Source organism: Podarcis muralis, chromosome 15 (genome assembly GCF_964188315.1).
Source record: "Podarcis muralis chromosome 15, rPodMur119.hap1.1, whole genome shotgun sequence".
In the NCBI taxonomy this organism is placed as follows: Eukaryota; Metazoa; Chordata; class Lepidosauria; order Squamata; family Lacertidae; genus Podarcis; species Podarcis muralis.
In genome coordinates, this window is record NC_135669.1 from 1,588,261 (window position 1) to 1,609,113 (window position 20,853).

The window sequence follows — 20,853 nt, forward strand, 5'->3', positions numbered from 1 at the left end:
GCACAAGTTGCAATCCATGCTATTTTTAGCATTGCTTGCCACCTTGAAGGCTACTTTTGGGGGAAAGCCAGCATAGAAATTGTTTGCATGGGTGGAAGATGGTTGCAACCCAACCTGCACAATCTCCCCCACCTGCAGCCTCAAGCGGAATAGTCTAGCAACAAGGGTGTTACATGAAGGCGTCAGTGGGGAGTGTTTTGCCTCGAAAGGCACAGAATCCTAAAAGTGGCTTCTATGCTGGCAGTACTTCAGATGGGGCCAAATTCTGGATCCCAATTGGGCCAATTTGCGGCAGTCCAGGATTTGGATGGGTCAAGTTGAGGCAGCCCCGGGCTGTTCAAAGGGAAGAAGCCACCTGGTGGCTAGGAGAGGGGAGAGATGCTCAGCTGGCCTGCAGACATCTTCTTCCCCTCCGGATCATATGTTTCATTAGGGTTTAAACGCCTGACCAAACATGCAGTTGGGAGGGAGAGGAGAGCCATGCAGGCTGCCAGAGCATCTTATTCTCCCTTCTTCTTGCCACCAGACAGCTCTGCAACACTCTGTGCAAGGCGTAGGAATCAGTTCAGGTCCTGGATCCAGTTCAGGTTTGTGCTGCTCCAAAGCACTGGATTGGGATCCGAATTGGGTGGAGGGGGGCATGTGCAGCCTTCGTTTCCAGGACCTTTTACACTTTGCATAGCCCCTTCCGTGAGATTCCACGTATCCCTTTTTTGAAAGAATTCTCCTTGTCCCATAAGTCCCATAGGGACAGGGTTTGTATAAGTGTGTCACTTCAGCTGTAGACTTCTGGCTTAGACTTCTTTTTAACCGCAGTGTGAAAGACAATTCAAAAGTGTTTGCGTGTGCTTTATAAGCATGCCTGCAGACTGGCATGTCTTGATTTTAGCGTACTATCAAAGGAAGTGTCTTTCTAAGATGGTGAACCTTTGGCCCGTTCAGGAGTGGTATCTGTGGCTGGTAGGATTGGGCGTCTGTTGAGGGTGCACACCCAACAGGGGGCCCTTGGCAAAGTCCTCCTGCATCTTCTTGTCACCCTTGCCATCTGCTTATTTGTCTGCCTCTTGCTCCTGGGCAGTCGTGGTGGTGAAAGGAAGAGCAGAGATTTCACTCCTTGGTTTTCTGTCTCGCAGGCAAGCAAGCAGGCAGGTGGTAGCAATAAGGGGGAGGAAAAGAAGCAGGTGCTGGCAATGCTGACAAAGAGCTAGACCTTAGTTGGCATGGGAGGTGTCCCAGGTTCAATCCCTGAGCATGTCCCCTTCCTGAAACCCTGGAGAGCTGCTGCCACTCAGAGCAGGGATCAGCAACCTTTTTCAGCCGTGGGCCGGTCCACCGTCTCTCAGACCATGTGGTGGGCTGGACTATATTTTGAAAAATAATAATATGAATTCCTATGCCCCACAAACAACCCAGAGATGCGTTTTAAATAAAAGTACACATGCTACTCATGTAAAAACACGCTTATTCCCGGACTGTCCGCGGGCCGGATTGAGAAGGCGATTGGGCCTTAGGTTGCCTACCCCTGGCTTAGATGGACAAGAGGTTGGTCTTCGTGTGAGGAGGCTTCCTACCTTTCCCTCTCTATGGGAGGAGGCTCCATTGAGGCATCTTGCCCAAGGAGGCACCACAACCTGGAGCCAGCTCTGGTCTAGCTGTACCACTTAAGACGGCAGAGGGAATCATAATCCACGCAAATTTAGAGAAGGCAATTCTAGGGAAGCTTTTGCCCCGGAATGCTACTTTAATACATGCAGGGAATTCTGGGGGAGTGGGGGATTCTTTTGTCAAGTGATTCACCACCTGCGGTCACTTCAGCTGGGATTCCTGCATTGTGGGATGTTGGAATGGATGACCCTGGGGGTCCCTTCCAGCTCTACAATTCTATGATTCTACAGCCTGGACTCAGCTTTGCTACTTCATCAAGAATGCGGCCAGTATCCTCCACTCCACTTAACACTTTGTTCTCCACATGATAGATCTCCTAAATATTTTAATAGGCTGAAATCCTATGCCTGCTTCACCTGGGACCAGTTCCCATTGAACTCTAGTGAGGCTTACTTCTGAGTAGACACACACAAGATGTAAATCCCCCAGGTTTCTATGACGCCTCTTTTCCTTTGCCTGCCCTCCTTTTAGCTGTTGCACAAAGTTCACAAAGCTGGTTTCCGTGGTGCTTTGGGCAAAGGCAGTTGTCATTAATATCTCCCCAGGAGGACCTGCTCCTTTTCCTCCTCCTTTGCTGTTCCCGGGGAGGAGGCCACTGGGCCTTGATGTCCTTTCTCTGCACGCCCCCTGCTCCCACACCCCTTCCAATTTGGCTGAGAAGTGCATGTTTTCCTGCTGACGCCACTTCAGTGTCTCCAGGGCCTCTTTTCTGTGCAGCCTGAAGGACGGCCACATCACGGCTCGTGACTTGTCCTTGGGATTCATGCGGGAAGTATGAACCTGGCACTCGGGGAAGCCAGGACAGGTTTCCCGGTGACTCTTCCCTGAGCCATCCGTGAGCTGTTTCAGGGGACAAAAATTCAGGGTTTGGAGCCTGCTCTGCCCCTGCGCTTCCCCTTCTCCTTCTGTCCAGCAGGTTTCTCTTAGAAAAGAGCCCTGGTTGCAAGGGAAATTCTCTGCTGGGCTGTGTCTCAAGTAGCGAGGAGGGTTGATAAACAGAACCTTTAAGAGAGAGGGCGGTTGTTTCCTGAAAATACCAGAGACCCTTCAGCCAAGTATTTCACTCGTTAGCAAAACGATTTAACATTTTAAGCCAGCTATTTTAAAAATGTACGATCTGGGTCTGGCGGCAGCTCTTTTGCTCAGAGGTCTGGTGCCAGCGTTTGTTTAACTGCCGGGATCAGTACACATGTCCCAGGCGCCATGGCTTGGGAGGGCAAGATAACCAAGCAGACTTTGGTCTGGCATCCAGCTTCTACCCAGGCGGTTCCCCACTGTCCCTGTGCAAAGATGGCTTGGCACCCACCCAGGGACCTAGACCTTGCAGCAACCTGCCCATGCCCAGAGGCCTCTGGGAACAGTCTGCTCCTCCAAGTGCCTCCGCTGGAGTTGAGGCAGGGGAGGCCTGGGGAGAGAGGAGGAGGCTGGCAAAGGCAGTTTGAAAGAGAGTCTTTGGTATGGGCTAACCGCTGAATGTTTTTATTAAGTTTAAATAGTAATTATTTGTCCTTTGGCATTGTACTGGTTTTTAATTTTATTTTTTGTGAGCTGCCTTGAGGGCCTGCTTGGCTGTAGAATGAGTCATAAAACAACAACAAATTTAAAAGTTGGTAGAATAGACCAAGGCATCTCTAGTAGAAATGATCCTGTGCTGTTTTCTTTAGCCAGTGACAAATAAGGTAGCAACTTACAAACTTTGTATCTTTAGGAATAAGAAATTTTTTTTTTGAAAGAACAAAAATTTAGTGTCATCTTCCCCAACTTCTAGATTTTGTGGATGTTGTGCTAGCTGGGTGCTGGTGGGAGTTGTAGTCCAAGACATCTGGAGGGCGCACTAGACTCGGTGCTCCAGTATGTCTAAGCTGGTTATTCTGCTGTGCTGTGTGTGAATTTATTGTTCACTTATACCTTGGCTTGAGGACATGGTGGACAGTACAAGGTGTAGCGCATGGGTCTGGTCAGCGTCTGAAGGGGAACCTGCGAACCTGAGCTGCATCACCTGGAGTTCTTTGATGTGAGGCTATCAATGTACGACATAAATAAAAGTACTGCCAGATGTGATCTACACAGTTTCACAACTTCCAGATGCTAGAACTTCCATCATTACAGCTGGGAGAAGAAAGTGACAACCAACAAAATTGTAATGAACCACATAGTCAGGCTTATTTACAGTACAAAAAGAAGACAGTGTGTTCTGATTCTGTTTTGTTAGAATAGTGGAGCCATCTCAATGGGTCTCAGGCTAGTGGTTGTATTGTGATCTTGTGAGTTTTGTTGCTGCAAACACCCTCTTCATAGGAGTTTTGGGCTTGTTTATGTATGCATGTTTATTATTTGACTCTCAACACTGGGTGATACCATGTATAAATAGGCCATCACAAAGAAATTACAGTGGATTGAACTATAAAAGCCACAACCAGCAGTGCTGATCCATTGAGAAAAAAATCCAAAAGCAGCAATAGCAGAATATTTATTTTATTTTGCAACAAAATAATGTTTTTTATACACAGTCTTAGCATTTACTTTTATTTGGGCCTAATAACAATTGATTGCTGCTCTTACTTGCTGATAGAATTCATGTCAGTGTACATGACCAACTCCCTGCCACCATTTTAACAGGCATGGCTTCTCCCAAAGGTGCCTGGGAATTTTAGTTGAGTGAGGAACTGAGATTTCTGCCTCAGGAATTTGTAGTAGGGATGGGGAAAGTGTGGCCCTCCAGATGTTGTTGGACTCCAACTCCCATCAGCCCCAACTAGCATGGCCAGTGGTCAGGAATGATGGGAGTTGAAGTCTAGCCACATCTGGAGGGCCAGAGGTTCCCCAGTCCCAATTCAGAGCTTCACTCGCCTTCCTTTCCACTATTTTGAATCTGCAGTCTGATTGCCTCCTTAAATTTGCTCAGACACAAAAGCGCACAAACACTGCACAAAAAGTCCTGATTTTAGACTGTTGGAGAAAATAATTGAGATATTGAGGACAGTAGTATAATTATTTTCCTGTACATTAATTGTTGTTTTTGAATTTACAGTGTTTGAAAGTCTGCACCTTGGAGAACAAGTGAGACCCCGCCACCTTCTCTCGTTTTGCAAACAGGCACCGAAGCTGCACACCCTCATGGCGTCTGAGAGCTCAGTGGTCATCCAGTAGCAGGAGAACTGGGATGTTTACCTGGAAGTGCCTCATTCTTTGGGCTGTGCTGGTCACAGCCACACTGTCCACGGCAAGACCAGCACAAACTCTGCCTGAGCAAGGTAGGCGTGCTAGTTAGTACCTCTTGTGCCATTGCCAGCTGTAGATGTGCTTCAGTTTTCAGTGGTATTTTGTTCTCTTGGTGAATCAAAAGGAACGTGGTAGAGCGTTCACAAGAACAAAGCTGAATTGCCTTTAGCATCGCTCCAGAAATGTTCAGGAATAAATACATATTTTGTCCTATCTGCATGTACAAGAACATTAAGAGTAAATGCACTATTCAGAAATTTTACATTTGAGTAACAGGCATAATTCAAGTAGATACTTAACTTAGTTTATAAGCTCTGCAATAAATGATGGGGCTGAGAGAATACCCCCTATGTCTTTGTTTAATTGTTTGTTTTAAATTTAATTCTTATTTTCTGAAATAGAATTTTAGACATGCAGTTTCAAACAGCATACAAACCACAAACAAATTTTGGACACTTTGAAAGGAATTTCATTTAAAAATGAAAGAAAACAAAAGCTATTTGTTTTGCAATCTGTTATCTGATGCATATATTTATTGCGAATTGAACTTAGGCTTGTGAATGTCTTGGGTGTCTTATATACGTCTGTCTTGGAGTCGGTAGACTGTGGGTTGGTAGCTGGGATTTGCTGATCCTCTTGACTATGCGCGTTCTTCAAATGGTACCTTGGAAGAAGTTCTTCTGTTTTAAGAGAAAGTCGGATCCTGTTCACGGCTGGCAGTAGATGAAATGGCACAGCAGAGGTTTGCACCTGGATGGCTTTGGTCCATTTCCCCAGCTGGGGCTGTAGACAACTGTACCTCAATCTGTTCTCTGGCCTGAGGTCAGTGGTTGGATCAGGAGCTTGAAAACACTGCAGCAGAAGAGGGTTCATAAGGCAGAGGCATAGCATGTTCATTGGATTGAAGGGCCACTTTATAATGTCACTGCAAATTTGAACCTTATACTGTAACTGTCTCTGTTTCTGGGTCACCAATCCTTTTGGTCTGAGTTGAGCAGTTAAGTGTCTGGATCTTTGAGTTCCTAATCTGGTATCTTTAGAGAAGAACCTCATAAGTCCTGATAAGGCAATTGTGTAAAAATAAAGTTAATCTTGTCTGTGCATTGTAGGAGCAAGTAGGATCAACAGTTTATTTTTCTCATGCCTGACTTATCTAGATTCTAAATGTATCTGAACCTTCAAATTAGAACATCAGGAATTCAGATAAACTGTAGAAATCAGTACTTCATGTGACTACTATGCCTATAAGATATTTAAATGAGAAAAAATGATGATGGAAGGCAAGTGATCAAAAAGGTCATACTTGTGCAAAAAGGTCACGCTTGGCAAATCCACACCATGACCAGCTCCCGCCCAGAAACCACTTTACTGTGGAAGGACGTGTGGATCCAGAATTGGCCTCCACAGTCACTTACAGACTCATTGTTAAAACTGTGTTTATGGAAGACAATCTTACTTGGCTACGAGTGATCGCCAAAGAATAAGAAGACTTGTGCAAAAGACAAGAATTAGATCTGCTTGAAAGTGTATATATTATATAGTCGGGGCAGCAATTTTAAGTATTTGTTTTGGGGTGAAATCTGAAGTAAGCTTGGGAAGGGTGTAATAGTTCATGAGAAATGTGCCCTAATGATTCTGTGGTCTTTTTGCTCTTGGTTGCTTGTCCGATAGGTAGGGTTACGAGTCCTTTAACACCAGCAGGTAAAGCTTTTTGTAGCATAAAGATCAATCCAGTTCAGCCAATTCAGTTGCATGCAAACACGGCCAGCCCCCAAAAATGTTGGGACTTGATGCATCACATTGAACTGGTGGCCACTTCTCACTGTTCAAGACCAGATACAAGGCACTCTGCTCCTCCGCAGCTCCTGCTTCATGCCAAGGGGCTTGTATGGGAGAACATCCGCGTGGGTTGTGCCCCTTGGGGGATCTCTGCCCCTTGCGGAAGGCCCAGAGCTCCAGGGTAGAGCTTTGGCTGTGCATGCAGAAGGCCCCGGGTTCAATCCCAACCACATCCAGATAGGGCTATTAATGTCCACTGCCTGGAATCCTGGAGAGCCACTGCCAGTCAGTGCAGGCAGTACTGAGCTAGATGGACCCAGTGGTCTCACTCTGCATGAAACAGCTTCTCATCTCCTATGTTTGCTCCTGCATTTCCCTTTGCAACCCCCCAAATCAACTACCTGAAACACGGCAGGTTGAGACCTGTCTCACTTTACCTTGTAGCAGAATAGCAGAGTCTTTTCACAAAAGTCTCCCTGACTGAGGCCCCTGCTATCTGCATGTCACCTCTTCCACTTTCTGTAGACTTCCGCTCCAGCAACCGTGCAATCAGTATAAGGCTGCCAGATCCCCTCCTATTTCTTCCTCATTGCTCCATCACCACCAGTGGCTGGTGTCACAAGGTGTGCATGGAGGTGCCAGATCAGCTGCTTCTGGCCCTCCTCACGTTTGCTGAATCTCAAAACATTTCTGGAGGCTGTTTTTCCTCAGATCTGGCTACAGCCAGCCTTTAGGTTCTCGCAAATGGGGGGGGGGGCAGCATTACTTCTTTATCCCAGATTCATAGAGGTGTTAACCGATACCTGTAGCATCCAGCAGAGATATATTTAGCCTGAAACTTTCTCCTTTCTTTAGGTAGCACCTCGCCTAATCACTAGAGAACTGAAAGCTTCCTGCTATTTTGTGACATTTTGGCTAGGCCTAATAGACACTGCCCAATGGTGAATTGTAGAGTTTTGTTATTAGCTAACCCAGCTATCTCTTACTTTTGAAATTATTCTTGTATTTTCCGCTTCTTTTTTTAAAAAAACGAATTTTTAAAGCCTCCTCACACCTCACTGGGGCTTCCACAAAGAGAAGAGAGCCCCCATATAATTACAGTATTTTCACTCCATAAGACGCACCTAGTTTTTAGAGGAGGAAAACAAGAAAAAAAATATTCTGAAACAGTGGATGTATGATTTTTGTGGTTCATGCTGTGGCCACAGACATGTGATTTGACAGTGAGTTTGGGGTAGCCTAATGCAAAAATCCTGAGGATCCATGTGGATCCATGCTTTGTAACCACATTTTTGCACCACTGCAGCCCCAGGAAACAGTGGATGAGTGATTTTTTTGGTGCAGGCTGTAGCCATGGACATGCTATGTGAGAAGATGGTGAATTTGGGGTGACCCAATGTAAAAATCCTGAGGATCCATGGGCTTTTACCTCCCCCCTCCCAGGCAGCCTCCTTTATTGCTAGCATCCCTTATCTCTCTCCTGATCCCACCGATCAGCTGTTTCCTTTCAACACTCCCTTCCCTCTTGTTTGCCTTAGTGTCTTTTCCTTAGCTGGAGCAGTTTTTTGCTCCTCCTTTTCTTCTAATTTCTCTCCTTATTGCTTCAGTCTTCCTGTCTCCTCTCCTTGCAAGTTTTCTGTCTTTACCTCCCCCCTCCCAGGCAGCCTCCTTTATTGCTAGCGTCCCTTATCTCGCTTCCAGTCGCTTGCAATCAGCGGCTTTGTTTCAACACCCAGACCCCCCCCCCCACTTTTTAGAAAGAAAAAAGTGCATCTTTTGGAGCGAAAAATACAGTAAGTCTCCTGGGGGTGGGTGCTCTTTAGTAGGCAAAGGGCTACTACACTGCCAGCTACTCAGAGTAGACCCACTAAAATTAATGGATATTACGAACAAGTACTACTTAGTTGGGTACCACCCTCTGCTTTTTATCAATGCTTTTTTCTTTTGAAAATGGCGGGACAAGTAAAAAAACCTCCGTGGTTACTTTGTATGTGAAGTTGCTGAAATGCGACGGTGGCCAATGAGTTGTTAAAGGGAGAAGGCTGGAGGTTTCCATATTTCCACCCCCTCCATCGGTCACTCGTCCACCCCTCTGGGGAGGCTTTCTTTGGCCTGGCCTGCTGCTCTTTCCCTCCTGCCATTTCAGCCAGGCTGAGCTATCCTGCCTTGCACATAAGAGCAGGCCAGGCCAGCTCTCTGTACAGTGGCACCTCAGGTTACGATCTTAACTCGTTCTGGAGGTTCATTCTTTTTTTTCTTTTTTAAAAAATATTTTTATTAGTAATTTCAACATAACAAATTATGAAACCATATAATCGCACACATAATTTCCCCCCTTTCCCCCCTCCCCTCCCCCACCAAAGACTTCCCTCAGCTCCTCTCTCTGATTTCTCAGCACATCTTATTCTCTGTGTGTTATAAAATTGTACATAGCCTTACATTATCTATCTAACATGTTATCAACCAATAAATTTGTGTATGTCAAAACCTGCCAAGGAGTCCAGTTTATTTTGTTGTCTTTTTAGATAATTTGTAAAAAGCTCCCATTCTTCCTTAAAGCTATAGTTGTCCTTGTCCCACAATTTGTATGTCAATTTAGCCAACTCCACATAGCTCACCAATTTTTCTTGCCACTGTTCTTTTGTCAGGATTTCCTCATTCTTCCATCCTTGTGCTATCAAGACTCTTGCCGCTGTTGTAGCATACATAAATAAATTCTTTGTTTTTCTTGGCAGGTCTTGTCCTACAATCCCTAACATAAATGCCTCTAGTTTTTTTTACAAATGTCATTTTAAACATTCATTGTATATCATTTCCCAAAATTTTTAAATTTCTCTACATTCCTACCACGTATGATAAAAAGTCTCTTCTTTTTCTTTGCATTTCCAACATATATTTGACCCGGTTTTATACATTTTTGCGATCTGTACTGGTGTAATGTACCATCTATACATCATTTTCATATAATTGTCTTTTAAGAGAGAACAATCTGTAAATTTCAAGTTTACGTTCCACAATTTTTCCCAGTCCTCAAATTGTATATTATGTCCTATGTCCTGTGCCTATTTGATCATGACCAATTTGACCACCTCATCTTTTGTTTCCCATTCCAGCAAAATACTATATGCTTTCTTCAGCAGCTTCCCTTCTTCTTCTGTAACTTCCTTTTGAAATCTAGATGTTGTATAACTGAACCCTTTCTTATTATCTTCCTTTTACATCTCATGTAGTTGTCTGTAGTGTAACCAACTCTGAAAATGGTCTTTAATTTCCTCGTAATCTTTTAATTTCCATTTCCCTTCTTGATCCTTCAGCAAGTCTCTATATGTAGGCCACTTCCCTTTTTTGCCAAGTGGTTTGAGTAATGAAGCTTCAATTGGTGATACCCACCAGGGTGTTTGTTGTTCTATTAAGTCTTTATATCTCTCCCACACCCTCCTTAGTGATTTCCTAATTATATGATTGTAGAATCCTTTGTGGACTTTCCCTTTCCCATACCATAAGTATGCATGCCATCCAAATCTGTTATCATGACCTTCCAGATCTAATGCTTCTTCCTTTTCCAGTTTTCTCCAGTCCCTAATCGATACTAAACATGCCGCCTCGTAGTACAATTTGAGGTCTGGGAAGGCAAACCCGGCTCTTTCTTTTATATCTGTGTTTAATCCTTGGCATTTGCTCCCCCAGACAAGCTTCGAAATATTCTTCTGCCATTTTTTGAGGCAATCATCTTTCACCATTACTGGGCCTGTCTGGAACAGAAAGAGCATTTTTGGCAATACATTCATTTTTATCGCTGCTATTTTTCCTAGTAGGGAAAGGTTCATTCTGCTCCATATTTCTAAATTGCTTTTTATCTCAGACCACACTTTTTCAAAATTGTCTTTGTATACATTTATGTTTTTTGCTGTTAGCCATATCCCTAAGTACCGTATTTTTTGCTCTATACGACTCACTTTTTCCCTCCTAAAAAGTAAGGGGAAATGTGTGTGCGTCTTATGAAGCAAATGCAGGCTGCGCAGCTATCCCAGAAGCCAGAACAGCAAGAGGGATTGCTGCTTTTACTGCGCAGCAATCCCTCTTGCTGTTCTGGCTTCTGAGATTCAGAATATATTTTTTCTTGTTTTCCTCCTCCAAAAACTAGGCGCGTCTTGTGGTCTGGTGCGTCTTATAGAGAGAAAAATATGGTATTTTACTTTTTTATGAACTTCTATCTCAATAGGTAAAGGGACCCCTGACCATTAGGTCCAGTTGTGGCTGACTCTGGGGTTGCGGCGCTCATCTCGCTTTATTGGCCGAGGGAGCCGGCGTGCAGCTTCTGGGTCATGTGGCCAGCATGACTAAGCCGCTTCTGGCGAAGCAGAGCAGCACATGCAAACACCGTTTACTTCCCACCAGAGTGGTACCTATTTATCTACTTGCACTTTGACGTGCTTTCAAACTGCTAGGTTGGCAGGAGCTGGGACTGAGCAACGGGAGCTCACCCCGTCATGGGGATTCGAACCGCCGACCTTCTGATCAGCATGCCCTATAGGCTCTGTGGTTTAACCCACTTTGCATCAACTCCTTTTTCTCTTCTTCCTTCATTTTTTTTACTAACAGCTTAATTTTATTTCTGTTTAATTTAAATCCTGCCACTTCCCCAAATTCTTGAATCTTTTCTATCACTCTAGGAGGAGAATTTTTTGTACCCTCCACCATAATTACTAAATCATCAGCATATGCTTTCAATTTAAATTCACTTTTTCCAGTTTTTATCCCTGTGATCTCCTTATCTGCTCTTGTATTTCCTGCAAGTACTTCCAGGACCAGAATAAAGAACAGAGGTGATAGCGGGCATTCTTGTCTAGTTCCTTTTTGTATCTTACATTCATCCGTTATCACCTGATTTACAATTAACTTGGCATTTTGTTCTGAATATATTGCTTGTATTCCTTTTAAAAATTTAGATCCAAACTTAATTTCTTCAAGCAATTTTTTCATGAAATCCCAAGAAACATTGTCAACTGGAGGTCTGTTCTTAACCTGAAACCGTTCTTAACCTGAAGCACCACTTTAGCTAATGGGGCCTCCCACTGCCACTGCGTGATTTCTGTTCTCATCCTGAAGCAAAGTTCTTAACCCAAGGTACTATTTCTGGGTTAGCGGAGTCTGTAACCCGAAGTCTTTGTAACCCGAGGTACCACTGTAAACACACAAATGGGGTTGTGGCCAACTAACTTCTGCTCAGAGTAAACCCATTGAAATCAGTGAACCAAATCCGTCAGATTCATTAACTCCAATTGTTCTCCTCTGAGCAGCACTGTAGGCAACCCACATAGACATTCACAAACTAAAACATTTTCAATTAATATTAAAAGTATTCACACTAAAAAGAAGTATTCTCAACTAAAAAAAAAGTAATATTATTTTGCTTTTCATTTTAAATATAATGTTGGTTTTGCCCTAGCTGTGTATCCGTACCCTTTATTTTCCCATCCTGCAGCAGCGGCAGGAACAGCAGCTGCTTCTCCTTGCCCCATTCCCATTCTGGCAGCTCTTCTCATGCACCAGCCCAGCATCCTCCTGCTGCTTTGGACTACAACTCCCATGAGCTCCAGCCAGGACAGCTTAGCAGCAGGGGCTGCTGGGAGCTGTGGTTCAAAACGTAAGAAGGACTTCAGCTGGAGGAAGGCTGCCACATAAAATGCTAATGATTCACGGAAACAAGACCATAGCAAAGCTGCCTTATCCTGAGTCGTACGGCTGGTCAGTCTAGCTCAGTATCCCCAGCGCCTGCCCTGAGTGGTAGTGACTCTCCAGAACGGGGATATTCTCAGCCCTACATTGAGTTGCCAGGAAGCGACCCTGGACCTTCTGAGATGGCTGTACCACTAAGCCAGTGTTTTTCAACCACTGTTCCGCGGCACACTAGTGTGCCGCGAGATGTTGCCTGGTGTGCCGTGGGAAAAATTGAAAAATTCGAAAGATTTAAAAATAAAGTATTTTATAATTTTTCACATTTCTGTTTACTTACTATTTCATAATAAAGTAATTATAAAATACTTTCTTTGTGTTTATTTGATTCCTATTCAAGAGAATTACTTTATAATAGTCAATATAGGCACAGAGTTAAATTTTTTAACATTTTCTAATGGTGGTGTGCCGCGTGATTTTTTTCATGAAACAAGTGTGCCTTTGCCCAAAAAAGGTTGAAAAACACTGCACTAAGCGACATCCCATCCCCAACTGATATAGAACAGTTGAATAGAAGGAATAAAGGATCACATTCAAGTGTTCTATTGGTTATTAATTCTTTTCTAGCTCTTATTCTGTTGCAAATTTGTTTGGGAATTTAATATTTGTTAATAAAAATGATGAATCACCTTTTTGTCCACATGGCCCCCAAGGTGAAATATAATATTTTTAAAAACAAACAACTCAGAAGTACTTTTTTCATTCCTCTGGACATTTCTAGCTTTTAACATTTCTCATTCTTCCAGTTTTTCTGCTTTCTGTGAGCCACCCCACACTTTATGTAAATCTTGCACTTGCAATAGTGTGTGGATCAAGGGCTAGAGAGCATCAGTTACTGATTTGTGTTTGATGCTGTGATTAAAGGTGAAGTTGTGTTCAAGGGAGACTGCAAGTGTGGGGAGAGAAAGCAGTTTCTGAGTAGCCCAAAGGTCAGAGATTGTGCTTATTTATTTATTTTTAATTAATTTTATTGGAATTTTATTTACAGTGTAGCATAAATCCCCCATCCCCCAATACACAATCCACCCTCATTAAACGGGAACATAACATACAGTAAGCATAACATACAACAATACGAACAATGAAATATCCTGTATCTGGCCTCCTTATTTACTTCTTATAAACTGTTTCCTTTATTATTATTATTATTAAATAATTATTAAGATTTTTCTAATTATAACTTACATATCTACAAAGTCTCCTGCAGACTTTAATCAAAACCAGTCCAGGTATGTATTTTAGGGCACTGTTTTGTGAAGTATTCTCTGCATTTTCCCCATGCTTTTTGAAACTCTAGTCTAGTGTGATCTCTAATTGCCTCTGTTAATCTAGCCAGTTCAATATACTCTAACGGTTTGTCTTGCCATTCCTTTTTCGTTAGCACAGTGTCTTTTTTACAGTTTTTAACAATTAGGATCCTTGCCGCTTCTGTAGCATAGAGGAATATTTTCTGATCTTCTCTTGCTATACCTGTGTCTATTATCTCTAGTAGAAAAGCTTCTGTATTTTTCATAAAGTTATACTTAAACATTTTTTTAAGCTCGTCATATACTGTGTTCCAGAAGCCTTTTGATTTTTCACAGGTCCACCAAACATGTATAAGTGTCCCCTCTGTTTTACCACACCTCCAGCACAGATTTGTTTTTGTCTTATACATTTTAGCTATTTTGGTAGGTGTTAAGTACCATCTATAAAACATCTTGATTAGCTTTTCCCTCAATACTTCACAGACTGTAAATTTCCAGTTCTTTCACCATAGTTCTTCCCATGCTGTTAAGTTAATAGTTTTCCCAATATCTAAAGCCCACTTGATCATTAGCTCCTTGACCTTTTCGTCTTTGACCTCCCACTCCAATAATGTATCATTCATTTTTGATATTACCTTGGTTTTGTTTTGTAATAACACTTTTTCTAATAATGAAGGTTCATTTGAGAAACCTTTTTTCTTATCTGTCCTGAACACTTCATGCAATTGATGGTATTGGATCCAACCCGTAAGGTGTTGTTTAATTTCCTCATAATCTTTAATTACCAATTTATTGTCTTTTTCCTTAATCAGATCTTTATATGTGGCCCATTCTAACTCCATATTTTTCATTTTTATCGTAATTGCTTCTAGAGGTGATGCCCACCATGATGTTTTCGGTTCTAGGGGATCCTTATATTTTGTCCATGTTTTATATAATGATTTCTTTATGACATGGTTCATGAATCCCCTGTGTACTTTCCCTTTTTCATAAGCTAAATACGCATGCCAACCATAACAATTGTTAAATCCTTCTAGATCTAACAAATCACCATCTTTTAATACAATCCACTCTTTTAGCCAATTTAAACAGACAGCGTCGTAATATAAATTTAGGTCAGGTAGTGCTAGTCCACCTCTGTTTTTTATCTATTAGAAGTTTGTGTTTAATTCTTGGTTTTTTATACTGCCATATGAATTTGGATAGCTCTTTTTGCCATAGTCTAAGACTTCCCATTCCTCCAATTATCGGTATCATTTGGAATAGATACATCATTTTCGGCAACACGTTCATTTTAACCACCATTATTCTGCCAATAAGTGATAATCTTAATTTATTCCAGATTTCTAAATCTCTTTTGATTCCTTTCCAGGTTTTTATGTAATTATCTTTGAATAGATTACTATTATTATCGGTCAGCCAAATTCCTAAATAATTGGTCTTATTTACTGTTATTAATCCTGATATCTCCTATAGTTCTTTTTTTAAAAAAATAATATTTATTAATTTTCAACAATTTAAACACAACACTACAAAAAACCAAGAAAAAACAATACAACAATACAATACCGTACAAAAAACACTACACAACACTAACACAAACAATTAACAAAACAAAACAAAAACCATTCAAAACACAATCCAATTTCAATATCTTAACTTTCATTCACTTGTTTCCACGACCTCCTCACACCTCCCTTTTTGTCTTCCACTTCTATTAATTGTTTCAGCAATTCCTCTCCATCTTCCTCTGTTTTCTATCCTATAATTATCTTAACACATTCTAACCTTTTTTCCCCCTTTAATACCCTATTAATCTATCTATACCTAATTCCTTATAACATTTCTACTAAAGCCATATAACTTCATTCCAACATTTTTTTAACATTCATTAATTTTACAGTATTTCTGTAAGTAGTCTTTAAACTTTTTCCAATCTTCTTCCACCGATTCTTCTCCCTGGTCTCGGATTCTGCCAGTCATTTCCACCAATTCCATGTAGTCCATCAACTCCATCTGCCATTCTTCCTGTGTGGGTAAATCTTGTGTCTTCCAATACTTCACGATAAGTATTCTTGCTGCTGTTGTTGCATACATAAAAAAAGTTCTATCTTTCTTTAACACCAATTGGCCGACCATGCCCAGGAGAAAGGCCTCTGGTTTCTTCAAAAAAGTATATTTAAATATCTTTTTCATTTCGTTATAAATCATCTCCCAGAATGTCTTAATCCTCGGGCATGTCCACCAAAGGTGGAAAAATGTACCTTCAGTCTCATTACATTTCCAACATTTATTGTCGGGCAAATGGTATATTTTTGCAAGCTTGACTGGTGTCATGTACCACCTATAAATCATTTTCATTAAGTTTTCTCTTAAGGCATTACATGCCGTGAATTTCATACCTGTGGTCCGTAACTGTTCCCAGTCAGCCATCATAATGTTATGTCCAACACCTTGTGCCCATTTAATCATAGCTGATTTCACCGTTTCATCCTGAGTGTTCCATTTCAACAGCAAGTTATACATTCTTGACAAATTCTTAATTTTTGGATCCAACAGTTCTGTTTCCAATTTTGATTTTTCCACCTGGAAACCAACTTTTTTGTCCAAATTGTAAGCCTCCATTATTTGGTAATAATGGAGCCAATCTCTCACTTTGTTTTTCAATTTTTCAAAGCTCTGCAATTTTATTCTATCACCGTCATGCTCCAAAATTTCTCAATATTTCGGCCATTTGGCCTCCATATTGAGTTTTTTCTGTGCCTTTGCTTCCATTGGTGACAACCATCTTGGAGTTCTCTTTTCTAACAGATCCTTATATCTTATCCAAACGTTAAACAATGCTTTTCTAACAATATGGTTTTTAAACGCTTTATGTACTTTTACCTTATCGTACCACAAATATGCATGCCAGCCAAATGCGTTATTAAAACCTTCTAAATCCAACACGTCTGTGTTTTCAAGCCATTCTCTCAGCCAGCAAAAAGCAGCTGATTCATAATAAAGTTTAAGGTCTGGCAGGGCAAATCCACCTCTTTCTTTAGCTTCGGTTAATATCTTAAATTTTATTCGAGGCTTCTTGCCCTGCCAAACAAATCTGGAAATACCTTTCTGCCACTTCTTGAAACAATCCATCTTATCTAAGATTTGCAATGTTTGAAACAGAAACAACATCCTTGGCAGCACGTTCATTTTTATCACAGCAATTCGGCCTAACAATGATAACTTCAAATTTGTCCATATTTCTAGATCCTTTTTCACTTCAGTCTAACATTTTTCATAGTTATCTTTAAATAAATTCACGTTTTTTGCAGTCATGTTAACCCCTAAGTATTTCTTAACCAACGTTAGTCCTGTCTCTTCCTGAAATTTCTCTCTCTCATTCACAGTTAAGTTTTTCTCTAAAACCTTAGTTTTCATCTTGTTCAACTTAAAACCTGCTACCTGTCCGAATTCTTGAATCAATTCCAGTACCCTTTTAGTACTAGATTCTGGCTCCTGTAGAGTCAATACTAAATCATCAGCAAATGCTTTCAGTTTGTACTGTTTAGCTCCCACTTGTATACCTTTAACCTCTTGGTCCTTTCTAATCATATTTAAGAAAACCTCAAGGACCGATATAAAGAGCAATGGAGAAATTGGGCAGCCTTGTCGTGTCCCTTTCTCAATCTTAAACTCTTCTGTCACTACATTGTTCACAATTAATTTTGCCTTTTGTTCTGAATAAATTGCACCTATACCATTTTCAAAACCTTGACCTGGTTTCTCCTGTAGTTCTTCCTTTTCTTGCTTGGTCATATTTTTGACTATAATGTTGGTTTTATTCTTGTTTAACTTGAAGCCGGCTACTTTCCCAAATTCTAATATTCTTTCAGTTATCTGTAGTATGCTTTTTGGGGGATTGTGCTTAGCAGCTGGGGCAATGTTTTGACAACTCTCCTCTTCTTGTGGGCCATATATAGTCTGCTGGTCTATAGCTTACCTGGAGATAAGTGAGGTCAGTGGCAGTACCTGTCATTAGCCCTATCCTGGATATATTTGAGGCCTCTTTCCTCTGGTTCACAGCTTTCTGGAATCCTTTCTTGGGCCATGGATAGGTGCCTTTGAAGCCAGCAGCCTGACGGTTTGTGGATTCTGGAAAACATCATACTAGCCGACATATGGTGTGTGTTTTTCCATGTCAGTTAGCATTAATGCAGCTTACTATATGTGGGAATATCTATTCTATAAATCTCATTATATAAATTTGAGTGGTTTGTAATATTGGTGTGTACCTTGTGTTGTGATACCCCTACTTTTTAATGGGTACCCTTTATTTCTTTCTCCTCCCCCTCCAACTCCTTTTTGTTGGCATGGTTTCAGCAGGCTGTTTGGACTTGTGCCAGCTGGTTTCTGTGGCACAAGCAGATGCCCAGTGGGCAGCTGGGACAGGGGGTGTTATGTATACAGTCCTTGCAGAGTAAATATTTCTTCTGGACTGGAAATTTGAGATGATGTGGAGTATTCGGCATGCCTTCCCCTGTCAATAAGCTCATTCTCAGTTGGATCTTGCCCCTAGATAACCCTGCTCCAAAACCCTCTCTAACCCTTTCTACAAAGTATAATTAACTATTTCCAAATCTTAGGAGATGTCCATATATGGTAGTTTCCTGCTGCCGCGCTAAACAAGAAATGCGGAAAGTGCACGTGAAAAGACTGCTTAGCAAAGAAACCGCATTTCCTTCCTTTGATACTGAGATGTGGGTTGTCCAACCTATGTCACGCATGGGGAGCCCACCAAAGGTCATTCAGCAGCAACTCCCATAATAAGCCCAGCAGGGATAATGGGCGTTGTAGTCCAACAACATGTTGACTGCCCCTGTGCTAAGCTTAGGAATGCAGCCTTGTTCCATGTTCCCCAGGCAGTAAGTCTCCCAATTCAAGAAGGACTTGATGATCCTACAGGGGCTCCCTCTTAAGATGGTAATGTATATTGATCGCTGCATTTGAAGTAAGTGAGACAAGCCAGCTCTGTTGCACTTGGGGGGCTGCTGCTGATTCGGCTGAGTGGAGACATGGGCGTCGGTCCCAAAGTCCTGCCACTGAGCTCAAGCCATGGAGTCCATGATAGGAGGGACCTCTGCAGGGGCCCAGCATAGACCCTCACTGCTATTAATGTAGAAAAATGGAAAACATCTTGCTACCATGAGCGATGATATGCCATAAAACATGAGAAAGGTACTGGAAGTCATGCCTTTTACAGAGAAGTCTATAAAAAGTAATGTCCATGAGCGTGCTAGGCCAGTCTCTTCTCAACCACTCTTCCTTCAAATTCATCCTATTATTTATTCATATATTGATTTGCTGCTCCTTCTGCTGTTTTTGTATACTACATTTCAGCCATAAAGACTCCCAAAGCAGGGACCTGCATAGTGAAATACAAAAAATAAAAGTGGAACAGATCAATCAAAGCACTGTGAAGTAGCAAAACCCCAAACAGGGGATTGATTAACATGAAGACTTCCCAGGCTCAAGGATCAAGGCATGCACACACAAACCCCTTTCCCAGGTAGATTTTTTTACTATTGTCCCTCACCCAATTTCTTCAACCTCTCACAGGGAACGTTGCCCATGAGAAGACCAGTGTCTGTCTGTATTTTCCTTTCTATCTCTTTCTTAACACACACATGATCTTGTGGAGTTGTTCACAGTGTTGTCTTTGGAAACATGGGGTTGTGTTCCACATCCACTGTCCTCTCTCCCATGCTTTTTAACATCTATATGAAGCCGCTGGGAGAGATCATCAGGGGGTTTGGACTGGGTGTCCATCAATATGCAGATGATACCCAGCTCTACCTCTCTTTTAAATCAGAACCAGTGAAGGCAGTGAAGGTCCTGTGTGAGTGCCTGGAGGCGGTTGGAGGATGGATGGCGGCTAATGGATTGAAGTTGAATCCTGACAAGACAGAAGTACTGTTTTTGGGAGACAGGGGGCGGGCTCGTGTGGAGGACTCCCTGGTCCTGAATAGGGTAACTGTGCCCCTGAAGGACCAGGTGCTCAGCTTGGGAGTCATTTTGGACTCACAGCTGTCCATGGAGGTGCAGGTCAATTATGTATCCAGGGCAGCTGTCTACCAACTCCACCTGGTACGCAGGCTGAGACCCTACCTGCCCGCGGACTGTCTCGCCAGAGTGGTTCATGCTCTGGTTATCTCCCGCTTGGACTACTGCAATGCGCTCTACGTGGGGCTACCTTTGAAGGTGACTCGGAAACTACAACTAATCCAGAATGCGGCAGCTAGACTGGTGACTGGGGGTGGCCGCCGAGACCACATAACACCGGTCTTGAAAGACCTACATTGGCTCCCAGTACGTTTCCGAGCACAATTCAAAGTGCTGGTGTTGACCTTTAAAGCCCTAAACGACCTTGGCCCAGTATACCTGAAGGAGCGTCTCCACCCCCATCATTCTGCCCGGACGCTGAGGTCCAGCGCCGAGCGCCTTCTGGCAGTTCCCTCATTGCGAGAAGCAAAGCTACAGGGAACCAGGCAGAGGGCCTTTTCGGTAGTGGCGCCCGCCCTGTGGAACGCCCTCCCATCAGATGTCAAAGCGATAAATAACTACCTGACATTCAGAAGACATCTTAAGGCTGCCCTGTTCAGGGAAGTTTTTAATCTGTGATATTTTACTGTATCTTTGGTTTTTATGGAAGCCGCCCAGAGTGGCTGGGGAAACCCAGCCAGATGGGCGGGGTACAAATAATAAATTATTATTATTATTATTATTATTATTATTATTATTATTATCATCATTACATCTATGATTCTATGTGACGGTAGAGCATGCATAAGCCCATAATGCTCCCATTATGCTCCATTCCTCCATTTCCGCCCCTTTTCCTGACCTTTTCTGGGTTGTTGCAATGCACGCATGTACGGTTGTGCATCAGTTCGACGCGTGTAAATCAGTGGTAGCCTGTAATGCTAAGCAACCGTCCTGTCAGTGCAAGGATTTTCACTTGTGCAATGGGAGGGCATGGGGCATGTGCAGGAGGAGACAAGGGTGGGAAAGTCCCATTCTGCAAATGGAAACACTTGTGCAACATTAGACACAAGCCCAGCCACTATGTCCAATGGATGACCGGTTGAGCCAAACTTTGTCCTTGCAGTTCCTTTGTAGAGGACTAGGGCATGTCTGCTGCACTCTCCATTTGTAAAGTAGGAAT

At 42.4% G+C, this 20,853-nt stretch overlaps 1 protein-coding gene across 9 annotated transcripts in view; it reads left to right on the plus strand.

Annotated features, from left to right (window-relative positions):
- Nucleotides 1–20,853, plus strand: part of FGFR1 (fibroblast growth factor receptor 1) — a 117,296-nt gene that overhangs the window by 26,508 nt on the left and 69,935 nt on the right. For all 9 annotated transcript variants that reach the window (XM_028707894.2, XM_028707895.2, XM_028707893.2 and 6 more), the window contains exon 2: nt 4,697–4,919. In XM_028707894.2, the coding sequence (XP_028563727.2) occupies nt 4,829–4,919 (91 nt within the window). In that variant the 5' untranslated portion in view covers nt 4,697–4,828. The remainder of the gene's footprint in view (nt 1–4,696; nt 4,920–20,853) is intronic.